At 40.0% G+C, this 14,746-nt stretch overlaps 1 protein-coding gene across 1 annotated transcript in view; it reads left to right on the top strand.

Annotated features, from left to right (window-relative positions):
• Positions 1-14,746, top strand: part of F8 (coagulation factor VIII) — a 269,846-nt gene that overhangs the window by 29,437 nt on the left and 225,663 nt on the right. Inside the window, exon 2 of the mRNA XM_053698910.1 lies at positions 11,538-11,644. Coding sequence (XP_053554885.1) covers positions 11,538-11,644 — 107 coding nt within the window. The remainder of the gene's footprint in view (positions 1-11,537; positions 11,645-14,746) is intronic.

The raw sequence follows: 14,746 nt of genomic DNA, 5'->3' as shown, positions 1-14,746 counted from the left end.
GCTACCCCGACTGGGTAGCTCCGCCAAAGGGGTCCTTCCACTGCCTGGAAAAAGATGCTATGTAGTACAGGAAAATGATTCTAGCAGGAGCCCACCTAAATGACTAGACAGACTAGCATTCAGGTGAAATAAGAACTGACTTTATTGGGACAAACACACATCTTTTATACACACACTATCAGGAACTGGTGATTATATGTTAGGTGGAACACAACTGCAGAATGAATAATAATATGTATGTTACACAGGACTGTCTGAAACCTCTATTTCTGAAAAGGTTTCCTTCAGTCATGTGAGTAAGTTTAATATAACAAGCATTGATAACTTATTCAGCAGAAAGTGAATAAGAAAATAATATACTGTTAAGATCAGGCTTAGATAATAACAGGTGAACTGTGGACAAGATAAAGATTCAGTCAGGCAGCATTGGAGTAACAGGACAAGACAAGTGAAGTTGCGGTTAATGTTTATAGTTTTGAGATTAAACTTCTTATCTTAATACAAGACACAGTACATACGATATGAGGTATGATGTTTAGCAGTAATTTGTACCTTGGTAATGCAGACAGGCAGGAGAGCAAGCACGGTTACCTTCGTAGGTGATTCAGAGTAGTAGACTGAGACCGGAGCAGACCCGGAAGAGACGTCACGCTGTGTAGCGTAATCGGAGAAACACAGTGACAGGCTGAATGAACACTGAAGGTATGAGCTGCGGTAAAAAGAAAGCAGCGAGAGGCAAATGAAAAAATGCAATAGGTACTTTACCCCACAACAGAGAGAGAGAGACTGTGAATGTAATTCCAAGGTAGAAGTTGCTGTTTAGGATAAGGCTCAGAACTCCGGATAATAAGGTAGAGAAGCAAAAGCTGAGCAGGCAGGTAAACCTCTCTGTAGCGAAGATCATCAATACTGAGCAAGGTGTAACAGGTGAGCGGCACACTTAAAGAAAGAGGAACAAATCAGAAAGTAGTGGGTGTAGCTAGGAGAAAAATGGGTTGAACCAGGCAGAATCTGACAGAACCCCCTCCTCAAGGACGCTGTTCCACAGCGGAAGGACGAGGCCGATCAGGGTGGCGACGATGAAACAAGGAGAGAAGTTTAGGCGTGTTGAGATTGGAGAGAGGCTCCCATGAATCCTCATCACTTGAATAGTTTTTCCACCTGACCAAGTACTGCAGAACACCCCTGGAGATCCTGGAGTCCAAAATGGATTCAACTTCATACTCATCATCAGGAAGTGGAAGGCTTGTAGGTGGTAGAAGAATTTGTGCATCTCTTGCAGGTGTATATGGTTTTAATAAAGATACGTGAAACGTAGGATGAATCTTAAGAGTACTAGGTAAACGTAGCTTGACAGCATTGGTATTGATAACACTTTGGACAGGGAAGGGTCCAATGAAGAGACTGGCCATCTTCTTAGAAGGAACTTGTAATCTCAAGTTCTTAGTAGAAAGCCAGACTAAATCTCCTGCGGAGTATTCAGGTGGCTTCCTTCTCCTGAGGTCATAATAATGTTTCTGGTTCTGTTGGGCCGAACGAATGTTCTCCTGGATGACATTGAAATTCTCCTGCAGAGAATTATGGAGCTGATCCAGGGGTGGTGAATCCGAAGAAGCAAAGGAGGAGAAGGTCAGGGTAGGATGGTAGGCATAGTTTGCGAAGAAGGGTGTCATTTTAGTAGATGCATTGGTCAAGTTATTGTAGGCGAATTCGGCCATGGAAAGGTAATTCATCCAATCGTTCTGTTGATAGGAACAATAACATCTGAGAAAATGTTCGAGCCACTGGTTTAACCTCTCTGACTGCCCATTAGTTTGGGGATGAAAAGCTGTTGTAAAACGATGTTCCATATTAATCAAGGCACATAACTTACTCCAAAATTTTGAGGTGAATTGTGTACCCCTATCTGTCGTCAGGATAGAAGGTATCCCATGCAACTTGATAATGTGGTCAATGAATAGGGTGGCAGTTTCAGAAGAAGTGGGAAGTTTATGGAAAGGGATAAAATGAGCCATTTTAGTGAATAAATCAATGACCACAAGGATAGTTGTTTGATTTTTTGATGGTGGTAAATCTACAATAAAATCCATGGAAACATGGTGCCAAGGCTTTTTAGGGACTGGTATAGGCATGAGCAAGCCAAAAGGTGGTCTTCTTTCTGGCTTGCAAGTGACACAAGTCCTACAGCTGGCAATATGATCAGAAATTGTGGATTTCATGTGTGGCCACCAATAAGTACGTGAAACAAGTTCCAAGGTACGTTGAAGACCTGGGTGACCAGCTAATGGAATATCATGACAGGTCTGTATAATTTGTTTTCTCAAGGAGGGTGGTATGAAGATTTTTTTTTCATAGTAGTAAATGCCATGCATTTTGGTTAAAGTTGGTTCAGGTGGGTTAGAATGTTCCTTGCAGTATTTGCGGAGGTCAGTCAAGATTGTCGAAGTGAACCCAATGAAGCATTGAGGAGAAACAATGTCTTTTCTGATAGGAATGTGAGTCGGTCGTTCTGGTATCCGGGATAAAGCGTCAGCTTTGAGGTTTTTATTGGCAGGTCTGTAAATGATAACAAAATTGAAACGGTCAAAGTACAGACTCCAACGAACCTGTCTGGCAGATAAGGTTTTATTAGATTGCAAGTACTGGAGGTTCTTATGGTCTGTGTAGATATTAATTGGTAGAGTGGTGCCTTCAAGGAGGTGTCTCCAGTGTTCAAGGGATCGTCGAATGGCCAATAATTCCTTATCCCCTATAGCATAATTTTGTTCAGCAGGGGACATTAATTTAGAGAAATAGGAAATTGGATGGAGAGGATCAGATAGAGATTTTTGTTGTGAGAGGACTGCTCCAATGGCGAAATCGGAAGAATCAACTTCTAAAGTATATTGATGTGAAGGATTGGGAAATTGAAGGATTGGTGCAGAGGTAAATCTGGATTTCAAATAACGGAAGGCATTAGCAGCATCTGAACCCCATGAGAAAGGTGTAGTAGAACCTGTTAAAACGGTGAGTGGTTTTACTATTTTGGAAAATCCCTTGATAAATTTTCTATAATAATTTGAAAAACCAAGGAACCGTTGTAGGTCTTTTTTAGTCTTTGGTTCTGGCCAATCCAAAACAGCCTCAACCTTTTCTTTCTGCATCTGGATTCCTGAGGGAGAGATATCATATCCTAGAAAGGATACCTGTGTTGTGTGAAATTTGCATTTTTCCAATTTGGCATACAATTTATAAGCTCTCAGTCGTGCTAGAACTTGGCGGACATGCCTGATGTGTTCCTGCTGAGTTCTGGAATAAATGAGTATATCATCCAGATATATGACAATGCATACATCTAGGAGGTCTCTGAATACATCATTAATGAAGTATTGGAAGGTGGCTGGGGCATTGCAGAGACCAAAAGGCATTACAAGGTACTCGAATAAGCCATATCTGGTCCTGAATGCCGTCAGCCATTCATGACCCTCTTTGATCCTGACAAGGTTGTATGCGCCTCTTAAGTCAAGTTTGGTAAAAATAGTAGCATCAGATAGCCTCTCAATCATCTCTGGTATTAGGGGCAAAGGATAACGATTCTTAACCGTGCATTTATTTAGTTCACGATAGTCTATGATGGGTCTGAGGCTGGAATCCTTGTTACGAACAAAGAAAAACCCCGCCCCTGCAGGAGAAGTTGATGGCCTAATGAAGCCTTTCTTTAAGTTGTCGTCAAGATACACTTTAAGATGTTCCAGTTCAGGATTACTTAGTGGGTAGAGATGTCCAATGGGTATGCGGGCTCCAGGGAGGAGATCGATAGGGCAATCATATGCCCTGTGAGGTGGCAGGTTCTCTGCCTCAGTCTTACTAAATACATCATTAAATTCCAAATATTCAGAGGGTAAGCCCTCAGTATCAGTATTAGTGTGTAGAAAAACAGGGTTAGGAAAACATGTTTCTTTGCAATAAGTGGAACAAAACTTTATTTGAAAAGGGTGCCAAACAATAGTGGGATTATGAAGTTGTAGCCACTTCATCCCCAGAACCAAACTAAAATGGGGAGAGGGAAGGACATCGAAAGAGAGTAATTCGTAATGTCCGGAAATATTAAGCATGAGTGGAACAGTCTCATGAGTTATAGGTCCAGAGAACATGAGTGATCCATCTATGACTCTGATAGGTATGGGAGTAGTTTTCTTTATTAAAGGGATATTTTCCCTAATGCAATAGGCCCGATCCATGTAGTTCCCTGAAGCGCCAGAGTCGACAATGGCATCACTGATCCTCAGTTGACTTTGCTCCAACTGTAGGGAGACAGATAAAGTACAGTAAGGAGAATGTTCTGGGGAAGGTAGAGATGTATAAAGGTAAGTGGACTTACATTTCTTGTTCTTCAAAAGTAGAGGACAGTCCTGAACAGCGTGACTTGGGCTAGCGCAGTACAGGCATAGATTCTTTAAACGTCTCCGTTGTTTCTCCTCTTGAGAGAGGGGACCTCTGATAAAGCCAATCTCCATGGGTTCCACAGAGGGTTTAATAGAAGAAACACTGCTTTGGGCTGAAGAGCCAGATGAGGGTTTAGGTTTTGCGTCTGTTGCAAACTTTTCAGCCTTCCTTTCACGTAGACGACGGTCTATCTGAATTGCTGTTTTCATGAAAGCCTCCAAAGTTGTTGGTAATTCAATTCTGGCGAATTCATCTTTTAAAGACTCTGAAAGTCCCAACCGGAATTGATTACGCAGGGCGACAGGGGTCCAGAGAGCATCCGTGGCGAACTGTTTGAAATCATTGATATAGTCCTCGACAGGTCTCTTTCCTTGTTTTAAACTCCTTAAACTCATCTCAGCAGTAAGCTGAATATCTGTGTCCTGAAACATTTCATCCATACTTGTGAAAAAGTCTACAAGGGATCCGAGTATAGGATCCTGGTTCTCTATGAATTTATCAGCCCAATTTCTAGGATCCCCTCTGAGAAATGAGATTGTAGTGAGGACTTTCACTCTCTCAGTGGGGTAAGTCCTGGGTTTCATTGAAAACAATAAAAGGCAGGCGTTTTTAAATTGTCTATATGCCTTTCTGTTACCACAGAATAGATCTGGGAGAGAGACTTGAGGTTCAATAACAGTTTCAGTCTGATTCCCCTTCAAAGAGATAGACTCTGTAATTATTTTTCTCAGAGCAGCATTTTCAATTTGTAAATCATGCAGGCCTTGTGCCAGTTGATCTACCTTTTGATTGAGGTTATATACAATTTGATGTATGTCTGCTGGTTCCATTTTTAAAGGCTCAGTATTATATCAGGAACTGGTGATTATATGTTAGGTTGAACACAACTGCAGAATGAATAATAATATGTATGTTACACAGGACTGTCTGAAACCTCTATTTCTGAAAAGGTTTCCTTCAGTCATGTGAGTAAGTTTAATATAACAAGCATTGATAACTTATTCAGCAGAAAGTGAATAAGAAAATAATATACTGTTAAGATCAGGCTTAGATAATAACAGGTGAACTGTGGACAAGATAAAGATTCAGTCAGGCAGCATTGGAGTAACAGGACAAGACAAGTGAAGTTGCGGTTAATGTTTATAGTTTTGAGATTAAACTTCTTATCTTAATACAAGACACAGTACATACGATATGAGGTATGATGTTTAGCAGTAATTTGTACCTTGGTAATGCAGACAGGCAGGAGAGCAAGCACGGTTACCTTCGTAGGTGATTCAGAGTAGTAGACTGAGACCGGAGCAGACCCGGAAGAGACGTCACGCTGTGTAGCGTAATCGGAGAAACACAGTGACAGGCTGAATGAACACTGAAGGTATGAGCTGCGGTAAAAAGAAAGCAGCGAGAGGCAAATGAAAAAATGCAATAGGTACTTTACCCCACAACAGAGAGAGAGAGACTGTGAATGTAATTCCAAGGTAGAAGTTGCTGTTTAGGATAAGGCTCAGAACTCCGGATAATAAGGTAGAGAAGCAAAAGCTGAGCAGGCAGGTAAACCTCTCTGTAGCGAAGATCATCAATACTGAGCAAGGTGTAACAGGTGAGCGGCACACTTAAAGAAAGAGGAACAAATCAGAAAGTAGTGGGTGTAGCTAGGAGAAAAATGGGTTGAACCAGGCAGAATCTGACACACACACATCTTGATAAAACAGGGAGACAATGCCACAGTTTTCCTGCCATTCCCGCCCCTCCAGACTGACTGGCTCCTCCATAGCAACCATAGTCCCACAGAATCCCAGGACACAGTGATGACGGTTTTGGGGTGATCCCGGGGGAGCGGTGGCACTTCCAGGGTGTCATTTGAAAGCTCTCGGTCCCCAGATGCCGCCGTGTGATTCGTTATTGGGGACCGGAGATACAGCCCGTTGAAGTTATGGGGGTAGGGATGTCCAAAACCCCCGGTTCCCAAAGCAGCTCCCCTCCGGTAATTCCCCCACCTCTTGTCCTCCCTAGGGGCTACTAATCCCCAAAAGAGTGGAGCTCTGGGGCACATGGGTGCTGGAGCGACCAGGGGTAAAGTTAGCGGGTGTCCTGCTGTCCTGTGGCCGACCGGGAGTTCCAGGAGCCCGGGCAGCATGAGAGGGGTTAGGCGGGTGTCCATGGTGAGGCGGACGACCAGGAGTTCTAGGGGCCCGGCCAGCCTAGGAGGGTTTTTCTGGTCATACCCCAGCTTTTCTGCCTGGTATCCGTGACAACCCCTAAACCGCAAAACCCCTACATTGCAATAAACCTATTTAAATTATTAACCCCTAAACCGCAAAACCTCTACATCGCAATAAACCTATTTAACCTATTAACCCCTAAACCGCAAAACCCCTACATCGCAATAAACTTATTTACCCTACTAACCCCTAAACCCCTACATTGCAATAAACCTATTTACCCTATTAACCCCTAAACCGCAAAACCCCTACATCGCAATAAACCTATTTAACTTATTAACCCTTTAAACTGTCAAAACCCACAACGCAAATAACTATTTTAATAACTAAGTACATTACACTAACCTAACACCCCCTAACCTAACAACCCCTAACCTAACGCCCCATTAAATAAACCCAAATTACCTAAACTAATATATTATAAAGTTACAAAAAATAAAAAAAATACGTTTACAAAAAATAAAAAAGGCTAACATTACAGAAAATAAAAAATCAAATTACCAAATTTAACAAAATTAAACCTAATCCCTATGAAAATAAAAACACCCCCTACTCTAAGAATAAACTACCAGTAGCCCTTAAAAGGGCTTTTTGCAGGGCATTGCCCCAAGATAATTAGCTCTTTTTCAAGAAAATACACAAAGCCCCCCTAACAGTAAAACCCCCCTACCTACCAAATCCCCCCAAATAAAATAACCTAACACTAAAAAACCTAAACTACCCATTGCCCTGAAAAGGGCATTTGTTTGGGCATTGCCCTTAAAAGGGCATTTAGCTCTTTTTCTGCCCATCCCTAATCTAAATAAAACAAACCCCCCCAAAAACCCTTAAAAATCCTAAGTCTAACCCACAGGTTGGTACTCACGGTTACTGAAGTCCGGCGGAGAAGGTCCTGTTCCAGGCGGTGAAGTCTTCTACCAAGCGCAACCTCTTCTTCTTCCAGGAACATCCTGCGCGGAGCAGAGCTGAAGACCGGCGACTCTGGAATTGAAGACCGGCGACTGCGGAGCCATGGAGCGTGTAGGATCCTCTTCGTACGATCTCGCCGCACACTGAATAGTGAATTCAAGGTACGCGATTAAAGATGGCGTCCCTTGAATTCCTATTGGCTAATTTGATTTTTCCAATTCAAATCAGCCAATAGGATGAAAGCTGCTCAAATAAATAGCCAATAAGATTTGAGTAGCTTTCATCCTTTAAACCGTCAAAACCCACAACACAAATAACTATTTAAATAACTAAGTACATTACACTAACCTAACACCCCCTAACATAACACCCCCTAACCTAACAACCCCTAACCTAACACCCCATTAAATAAACCCAAATTACCTAAACTAATATATTATAAGTCTAACCCCCAGGTTGGTACTCACATTTCCTGAAGTCCGGCGGAGAAGATCCTGTTCCAGCCAGTGAAGTCTCCTTCCAAGCGCAACCTCTTCTTCATCCAGGAACATCCAGGTTTTGCGGTTTAGGGGTTAATAGGGTAATTAGGTGTATTGGGACACACAACCAACCCCCCAAATAAAAACCTAACTAAAAAAACCTAAGCTCCCCATTGCCCTGAAAAGGGCATTTGTATGGGCATTGACCTTAAAAAGGGCATTTAGCTTTTTTTCCACCCAAACCCTAATCTAGACGTTGATTGAAGAGGATGCTCCGCGCCGGAGTCTTGAAGATGGATGAAGATAGAAGATGTCGTCTGGATGAAGACTTCTGCCGGCTTGGATGAGGACTTCTGCCGCTTCATTGAGGATGGATGTCGGGTCTTTAAAAACTGTAAGTGGATCTTCGGGGGTTAGTGTTAGTTTTTTTAAGAGTTTATTGGGTGGGTTTTATTTTTAGCTTAGGGTTTGGGCAGAAAAAGAGCTAAATGCCCTTTTAAGGGCAATGCCCATCCAAATGCCCTTTTCAGCGCAATGGGGAGCTTAGGTTTTTTAGTTAGGATTTTATTTGGGGGGTTGGTTGTGTGGGTGGTGGGTTTTACTGTTGGGGGGTTGTTTGTATTTTTTTTACAGGTAAAAGAGCTGATTTCTTTGGGGCAATGCCCCGCAAATGGCCATTTTAAGGGCCATTGGCAGTTTAGTTTAGGCTAGGGTTTTTTTTTATTTTGGGGGGGGCTTTTTTATTTTGATAGGGCTATTTGATTAGGTGTAATTAGTTTAAATATCTGATCATTTATTTTGTGTAATTTAGTGTTTGTTTGTTCTTGTAATTTATTTAATTGTATTAATTTTATGTAATTTATTTAATTGTCGTGTAAGGTTAGGTGTTAGTGTAACTCAGGTTAGGTTTTATTTTACATAAAAAATAATATATATAATTTACATATGTTGTAAAGTTGAAACTTCAGTTGAATGAGCTTAAAGTACCATTTCAATTGTTTGAGCTTAAATTGAGTTAATAGTTCACATACTATTGAAGGGTTAATCTTGAATATAAGAGGTGTGGTATTGTTCCGCCCCGGGTAAAAGGAGGTTCTTTGTTTTTAACCTATTAACTGGTTCCAATGGGTATTTAATCTCATTTGGAACAAGTGACTGCAGCTACGATTATGGAGCCGAAACGCGTCAGCAAGCAGTCCTTGGGGTGGAACACATACCACTCATGTATCTAGGGATTCGCATTGTCATTATTGCAATGATGAGCTTTTAATGTTTCTTCGAATAAAGCTATCTGAAACTTCATCTGTATCCAGTGCATCCTACTTTTTGCAATTGTTACTTTGATTGAAACAAAGGATATTGCACGGAAAACACAAAGGAGACCCCTGCATACACAAGCCCACTCACCTCTCACAGTAACAGGTGGACGAGTATACGGGAGGCAGGATCGGGTGACGTCAGACGCCGAGCGAGATTGAGGCTCGATGGTAACAGAGTGGAGCAGGACGCTTGTAATTCCCGTTTCATAGACGGCACTGGTGGAGGTTTTTACCCACAGTGACAAGACACTCTGTGGATATCGTACAGACAGGTCGCCCCTTGGAGGATCTTTGCCGCTAGGACCGGTCCATGGTGTGAGGTGAGTGGTGAAGCCACGGGTCCGGTTACATACACAAAGTTGTCTATAGTGCAGTGGACTTGGGATTGTTACAGGTGCCCATAACGGATTGTATTCAAGAAATAGTGCTGCCATCTAGTGCTCTTTCAAATGGATAACATTGCGAAACGTCTGCCATATAGAGCTCCAGGCACAAGCACGCTCCTGAGCTTATGTCCAGGCTTTCAATAAAATATACCAATAATAATAGAAGTAAATTAGAAAGTTGTTTTGCATGCTCTATCTGCTCTATCTGAATCATGTCCCTTTAAGGGTTTCATGTCCCTTTAAGGAAATAATTTAGTAAATGATGGAAGTGATAGAGAAGGGGTCAGTACCTTTGGCTAATAGCAGGCAAAATGTCAGCTAGAGTGTCTGCGTGCCCTAGGAATCAGCTTTATGTTTTGTTTTGCTTAATATTTGGAATTGATGATAATAGAGCATTGCATTGTAACATGTAAGTTTTGGTGGTGAAGGGCAAATCTAATACTAAATATAGCATGAGAGAAACGTGTTGGATTTAATATTTAACACAATTATGCAACAACACATTGATATACAGCTTACAGCAACACAAAGGTAACATTTCCTGTAATTTAACTCACAGAATTAGAAGTGTATACTACAGACTTCACAAACCTATCTCTACTACAAAGCTGTCCCTAACTGGCCTCAGCAGAGGTGATAAGATACTGCAACACTATGCTCAGTTTGCTAACAAAATGACAATGGCAAGCACTGTGAACTCTAGTAACAAGCACAGATTGGTTTTTCCATATAAAGCAAGGGGTGGGGGGTGTTTGGCCATTAAAAAAAATCTTGCTGCAAACAAGGTGTTAATGTATTCAAAATATTTTCACACTGTCCAAGAATACTAGTTTTTTGTTGCAAGACCACAGAAACATTAAAAAAAAGGGTTATAGTGATTGGCAGTCTCAAGTAAATTGTCAAATGTATTCATCCATTCAATAGTCATACCATAGCAGTCTGATGTTTCCACATTTTACTTTCTAAGTGCTGAACTGAAGCTACCTGTTTATTATTTGGTATCAGCATATATACTTATGTGTTACTGTGTATTATTATTTGGTATCAGCATATATACTTATGTGTTACTGTGTATTATTATTTGGTATCAGCATAAATACTTATGTGCTACTGTGTATTATTATTTGGTATCAGCATAAATACTTATGTGCTACTGTGTATTATTATTTGGTATCAGCATATATACTTATGTGCTACTGTGTATTATTATTTGGTATCAGCATATATACTTATGTGCTACTGTGTATTATTATTTGGTATCAGCATATATACTTATGTGCTACTGCGTATTATTATTTGGTATCAGCATATATACTTATGTGTTACTGTGTATTATTATTTGGTATCAGCATATATACTTATGTGTTACTGTGTATTATTATTTGGTATCAGCATATATACTTATGTGTTACTGTGTATTATTATTTGGTATCAGCATATATACTTATGTGTTACTGTGTATTATAATTTGGTATCAGCATATATACTTATGTGTTACTGTGTATTATTATTTGGTATCAGCATATATACTTATGTGCTACTGTGTATTATTATTTGGTATCAGCATATATACTTATGTGCTACTGTGTATTATAATTTGGTATCAGCATATATACTTATGTGCTACTGTGTATTATTATTTGGTATCAGCATATATACTTATGTGTTACTGTGTATTATAATTTGGTATCAGCATATATACTTATGTGTTACTGTGTATTATTATTTGGTATCAGCATATATACTTATGTGCTACTGTGTATTATTATTTATCACTGTGCAATTTTTGCTCAACAGGCAGAAAGATGGAAAGTCTCTTCAATCTGGTTTATATCGAAAAGTTGTATATGTGGAATATACAGATGCCTCATTTGAGCACACAAAGCCAAGGCCGGACTGGACAGGTGAGGACACAATTCATGAACAAAGAAGGTGACATAGATAACAAGAGCCAGAGAGGTGGGGGCAACATTTGAGGTAGTGGAGCACAATGCCAGACAAGGAAGACCAGAGAGATTGTATTATTATCACAGACATATGCTGACAGATGACAAACAAAGGATACATTTTATTATAGATGTTATTTATATACAATATCTTCTTTCTTGTTATTGAACTCAGATTGTCCTAGACCAGTGATGGCGAACCTTGGCACTCCAGATTTTTTAGAACTACATTTCCCATGATGCTCTACTGGACTGCATCATGGGATATGTAGTTCTAAAACATCTCGGGTGCCAAGGTTCACCATCACTGTTCTAGGCCATAAAACTTTGGGTTACAAAAAGTGAAATGTTGTAAGTTAAATGTGCTTAAAAGTGCAAGTGTTACTTGTATACAACTATTGCCTAGATTACAATTGGAGTGATAATTTTTTATCACTCATGATCGCTAGCTACACTCACTTTTGATAAAGCCAGGAGTCTGGCGAAACATGTAAAGGGAGAAGGAATGGGCTGGTGGGAGCCTTATTTTTTAAATTAACTATGCACTAGTAATCTCAAAACTTTGAATACTTATTATGCTCGAAATATTGATGCTTATGGTTTATTAATAGTCAAACAAGTATTTCACAAATCAATAGCAGAGCTCTATAACCTATATATATATATATATATATATATATATATATATATATATATATATATATATATAGTGAAATCAAAGGATAATAAGTTGTATTTTTGTATTTGTCTGTTCAGTACAGAGCACTAGCTCACACTGCATGATTGACATTTAAAACGACTTCTGCATTATACAGCAGACAACCCAGCATAATCAATAGAGAACTGAAAATACTGAGGCCTAGATTTGGAGTTTGGCGGTAGCCGTGAAAACCAGCGTTAGAGGCTCCTAACGCTGGTTTTAGGCTACCTCCGGTATTTGGAGTCAGTCAAAAAAGGGTCTAACGCTCACTTTTCAGCCGCAACTTTTCCATACCGCAGATCCCCTTACGTCATTTGCGTATCCTATCTTTTCAATGGGATCTTTCTAACTCCGGTATTTAGAGTCGTGTCTGAAGTGAGCGTTAGAAATCTAACGACAAAACTCCAGCCGCAGAAAAAAGTCAGTAGTTAAGAGCTTTCTGGGCTAACGCTGGTTCATAAAGCTCTTAACTACTGTGCTCTAAAGTACACTAACACCCATAAACTACCTATGTACCCCTAAACCGAGGTCCCCCCACATCGCCGACACTCGATTAAATTTTTTAACCCCTAATCTGCCGACCGCCACCTATGTTATACTTATGTACCCCTAATCTGCTGCCCCTAACACCGCCGACCCCTGTATTATATTTATTAACCCCTAACCTGCCCCCCAAAACGTTGCCGCCAGCTACCTACAATAATTAACCCCTAATCTGCCGACCGCAAAGCGCCGCCACCTACATTATAGCTATGTACCCCTAATCTGCTGCCCCTAACACCGCCGACCCCTATATTATATTTATTAACCCCTAATCTGCCCCCCACAACGTCGCCTCCACCTGCCTACACTTATTAACCCCTAATCTGCCGACCGGACCGCACCGCTATTATAATAAAGTTATTAACCCCTAATCCGCCTCACTAACCCTATAATAAATAGTATTAACCCCTAATATGCCCTCCCTAACATCGCCGACACCTAACTTCAATTATTAACCCCTAATCTGCCGACCGGAGCTCACCGCTATTCTAATAAATGTATTAACCCCTAAAGCTAAGTCTAACCCTAACACTAACACCCCCCTAAATTAAATATAATTTTAATCTAACGAAATTAATTAACTCTTATTAAATAAATTATTCCTATTTAAAGCTAAATACTTACCTGTAAAATAAACCCTAATATAGCTACAATATAAATTATAATTATATTATAGCTATTTTAGGATTAATATTTATTTTACAGGTAACTTTGTATTTATTTTAACCAGGTACAATAGCTATTAAATAGTTAAGAACTATTTAATAGCTAAAATAGTTAAAATAATTACAAATTTACCTGTAAAATAAATCCTAACCTAAGTTACAATTAAACCTAACACTACACTATCAATAAATAAATTAAATACAATTCCTATAATTATCTACAATTAAACCTAACACTACACTATCAATAAATAAATTAAATATAATTCCTACAAATAAATACAATGAAATAAACTAAACTAGCTGTTCCGATCAGCCAATAGAATGCAAGCTCAATCTGATTGGCTGATTGGATCAGCCAATCGGATTGAACTTGATTCTGATTGGCTGATTCCATTAGCCAATCAGAATATTCCTACCTTAATTCCAATTGGCTGATAGAATCCTATCAGCCAATCGGAATTCGAGGGACGCCATCTTGGATGACGTCATTTAAAGGAACCGTCATTCGTCGTTCAGTCGTCGGCCAGGATGGATGTTCCGCGTCGGAGGTCTTCAGGATGCTGCCGCTCCGCTCCGGATGGATGACGATAGAAGATGCCTCTTGGATGAAGACTTCAATCGGATGGAAGACCTCTTCTGCCCCGCTTGGATGAAGACTTCTACCGGATGGAGGACCTCTTCTTGCTCCGCTTGGATGAAGAATTTGGCTCGGCTGGGTGAAGACGACTCAAGGTAGGGAGATCTTCAGGGGCTTAGTGTTAGGTTTATTTAAGGGGGGTTTGGGTTAGATTAGGGGTATGTGGGTGGTGGGTTGTAATGTTGGGGGGGTATTGTATGGTTTTTTTTTACAGGCAAAAGAGCTGAACTTCTTGGGGCATGCCCCGCAAAGGGCCCTGTTCAGGGCTGGTAAGGTAAAAGAGCTTTGAACTTTAGTAATTTAGAATAGGGTAGGGCATTTTTTTATTTTGGGGGGCTTTGTTATTTTATTAGGGGGCTTAGAGTAGGTGTAATTAGTTTAAAATTGTTGTAATATATTTCTAATATTTGTAAATATTTTTTTATTTTTTGTAACTTAGTTCTTTTTTATTTTTTGTACTTTAGTTAGTTTATTTCATTGTATTTATTTGTAGGAATTGTATTTAATTTATT

The sequence above is a fragment of the Bombina bombina genome, chromosome 1, assembly GCF_027579735.1.
Source record: "Bombina bombina isolate aBomBom1 chromosome 1, aBomBom1.pri, whole genome shotgun sequence".
NCBI lineage: Eukaryota > Metazoa > Chordata > Amphibia > Anura > Bombinatoridae > Bombina > Bombina bombina.
The sequence above is the reverse complement of the archived record's forward strand: the minus strand, read 5'-3'. Positions and strand labels throughout refer to the sequence as shown.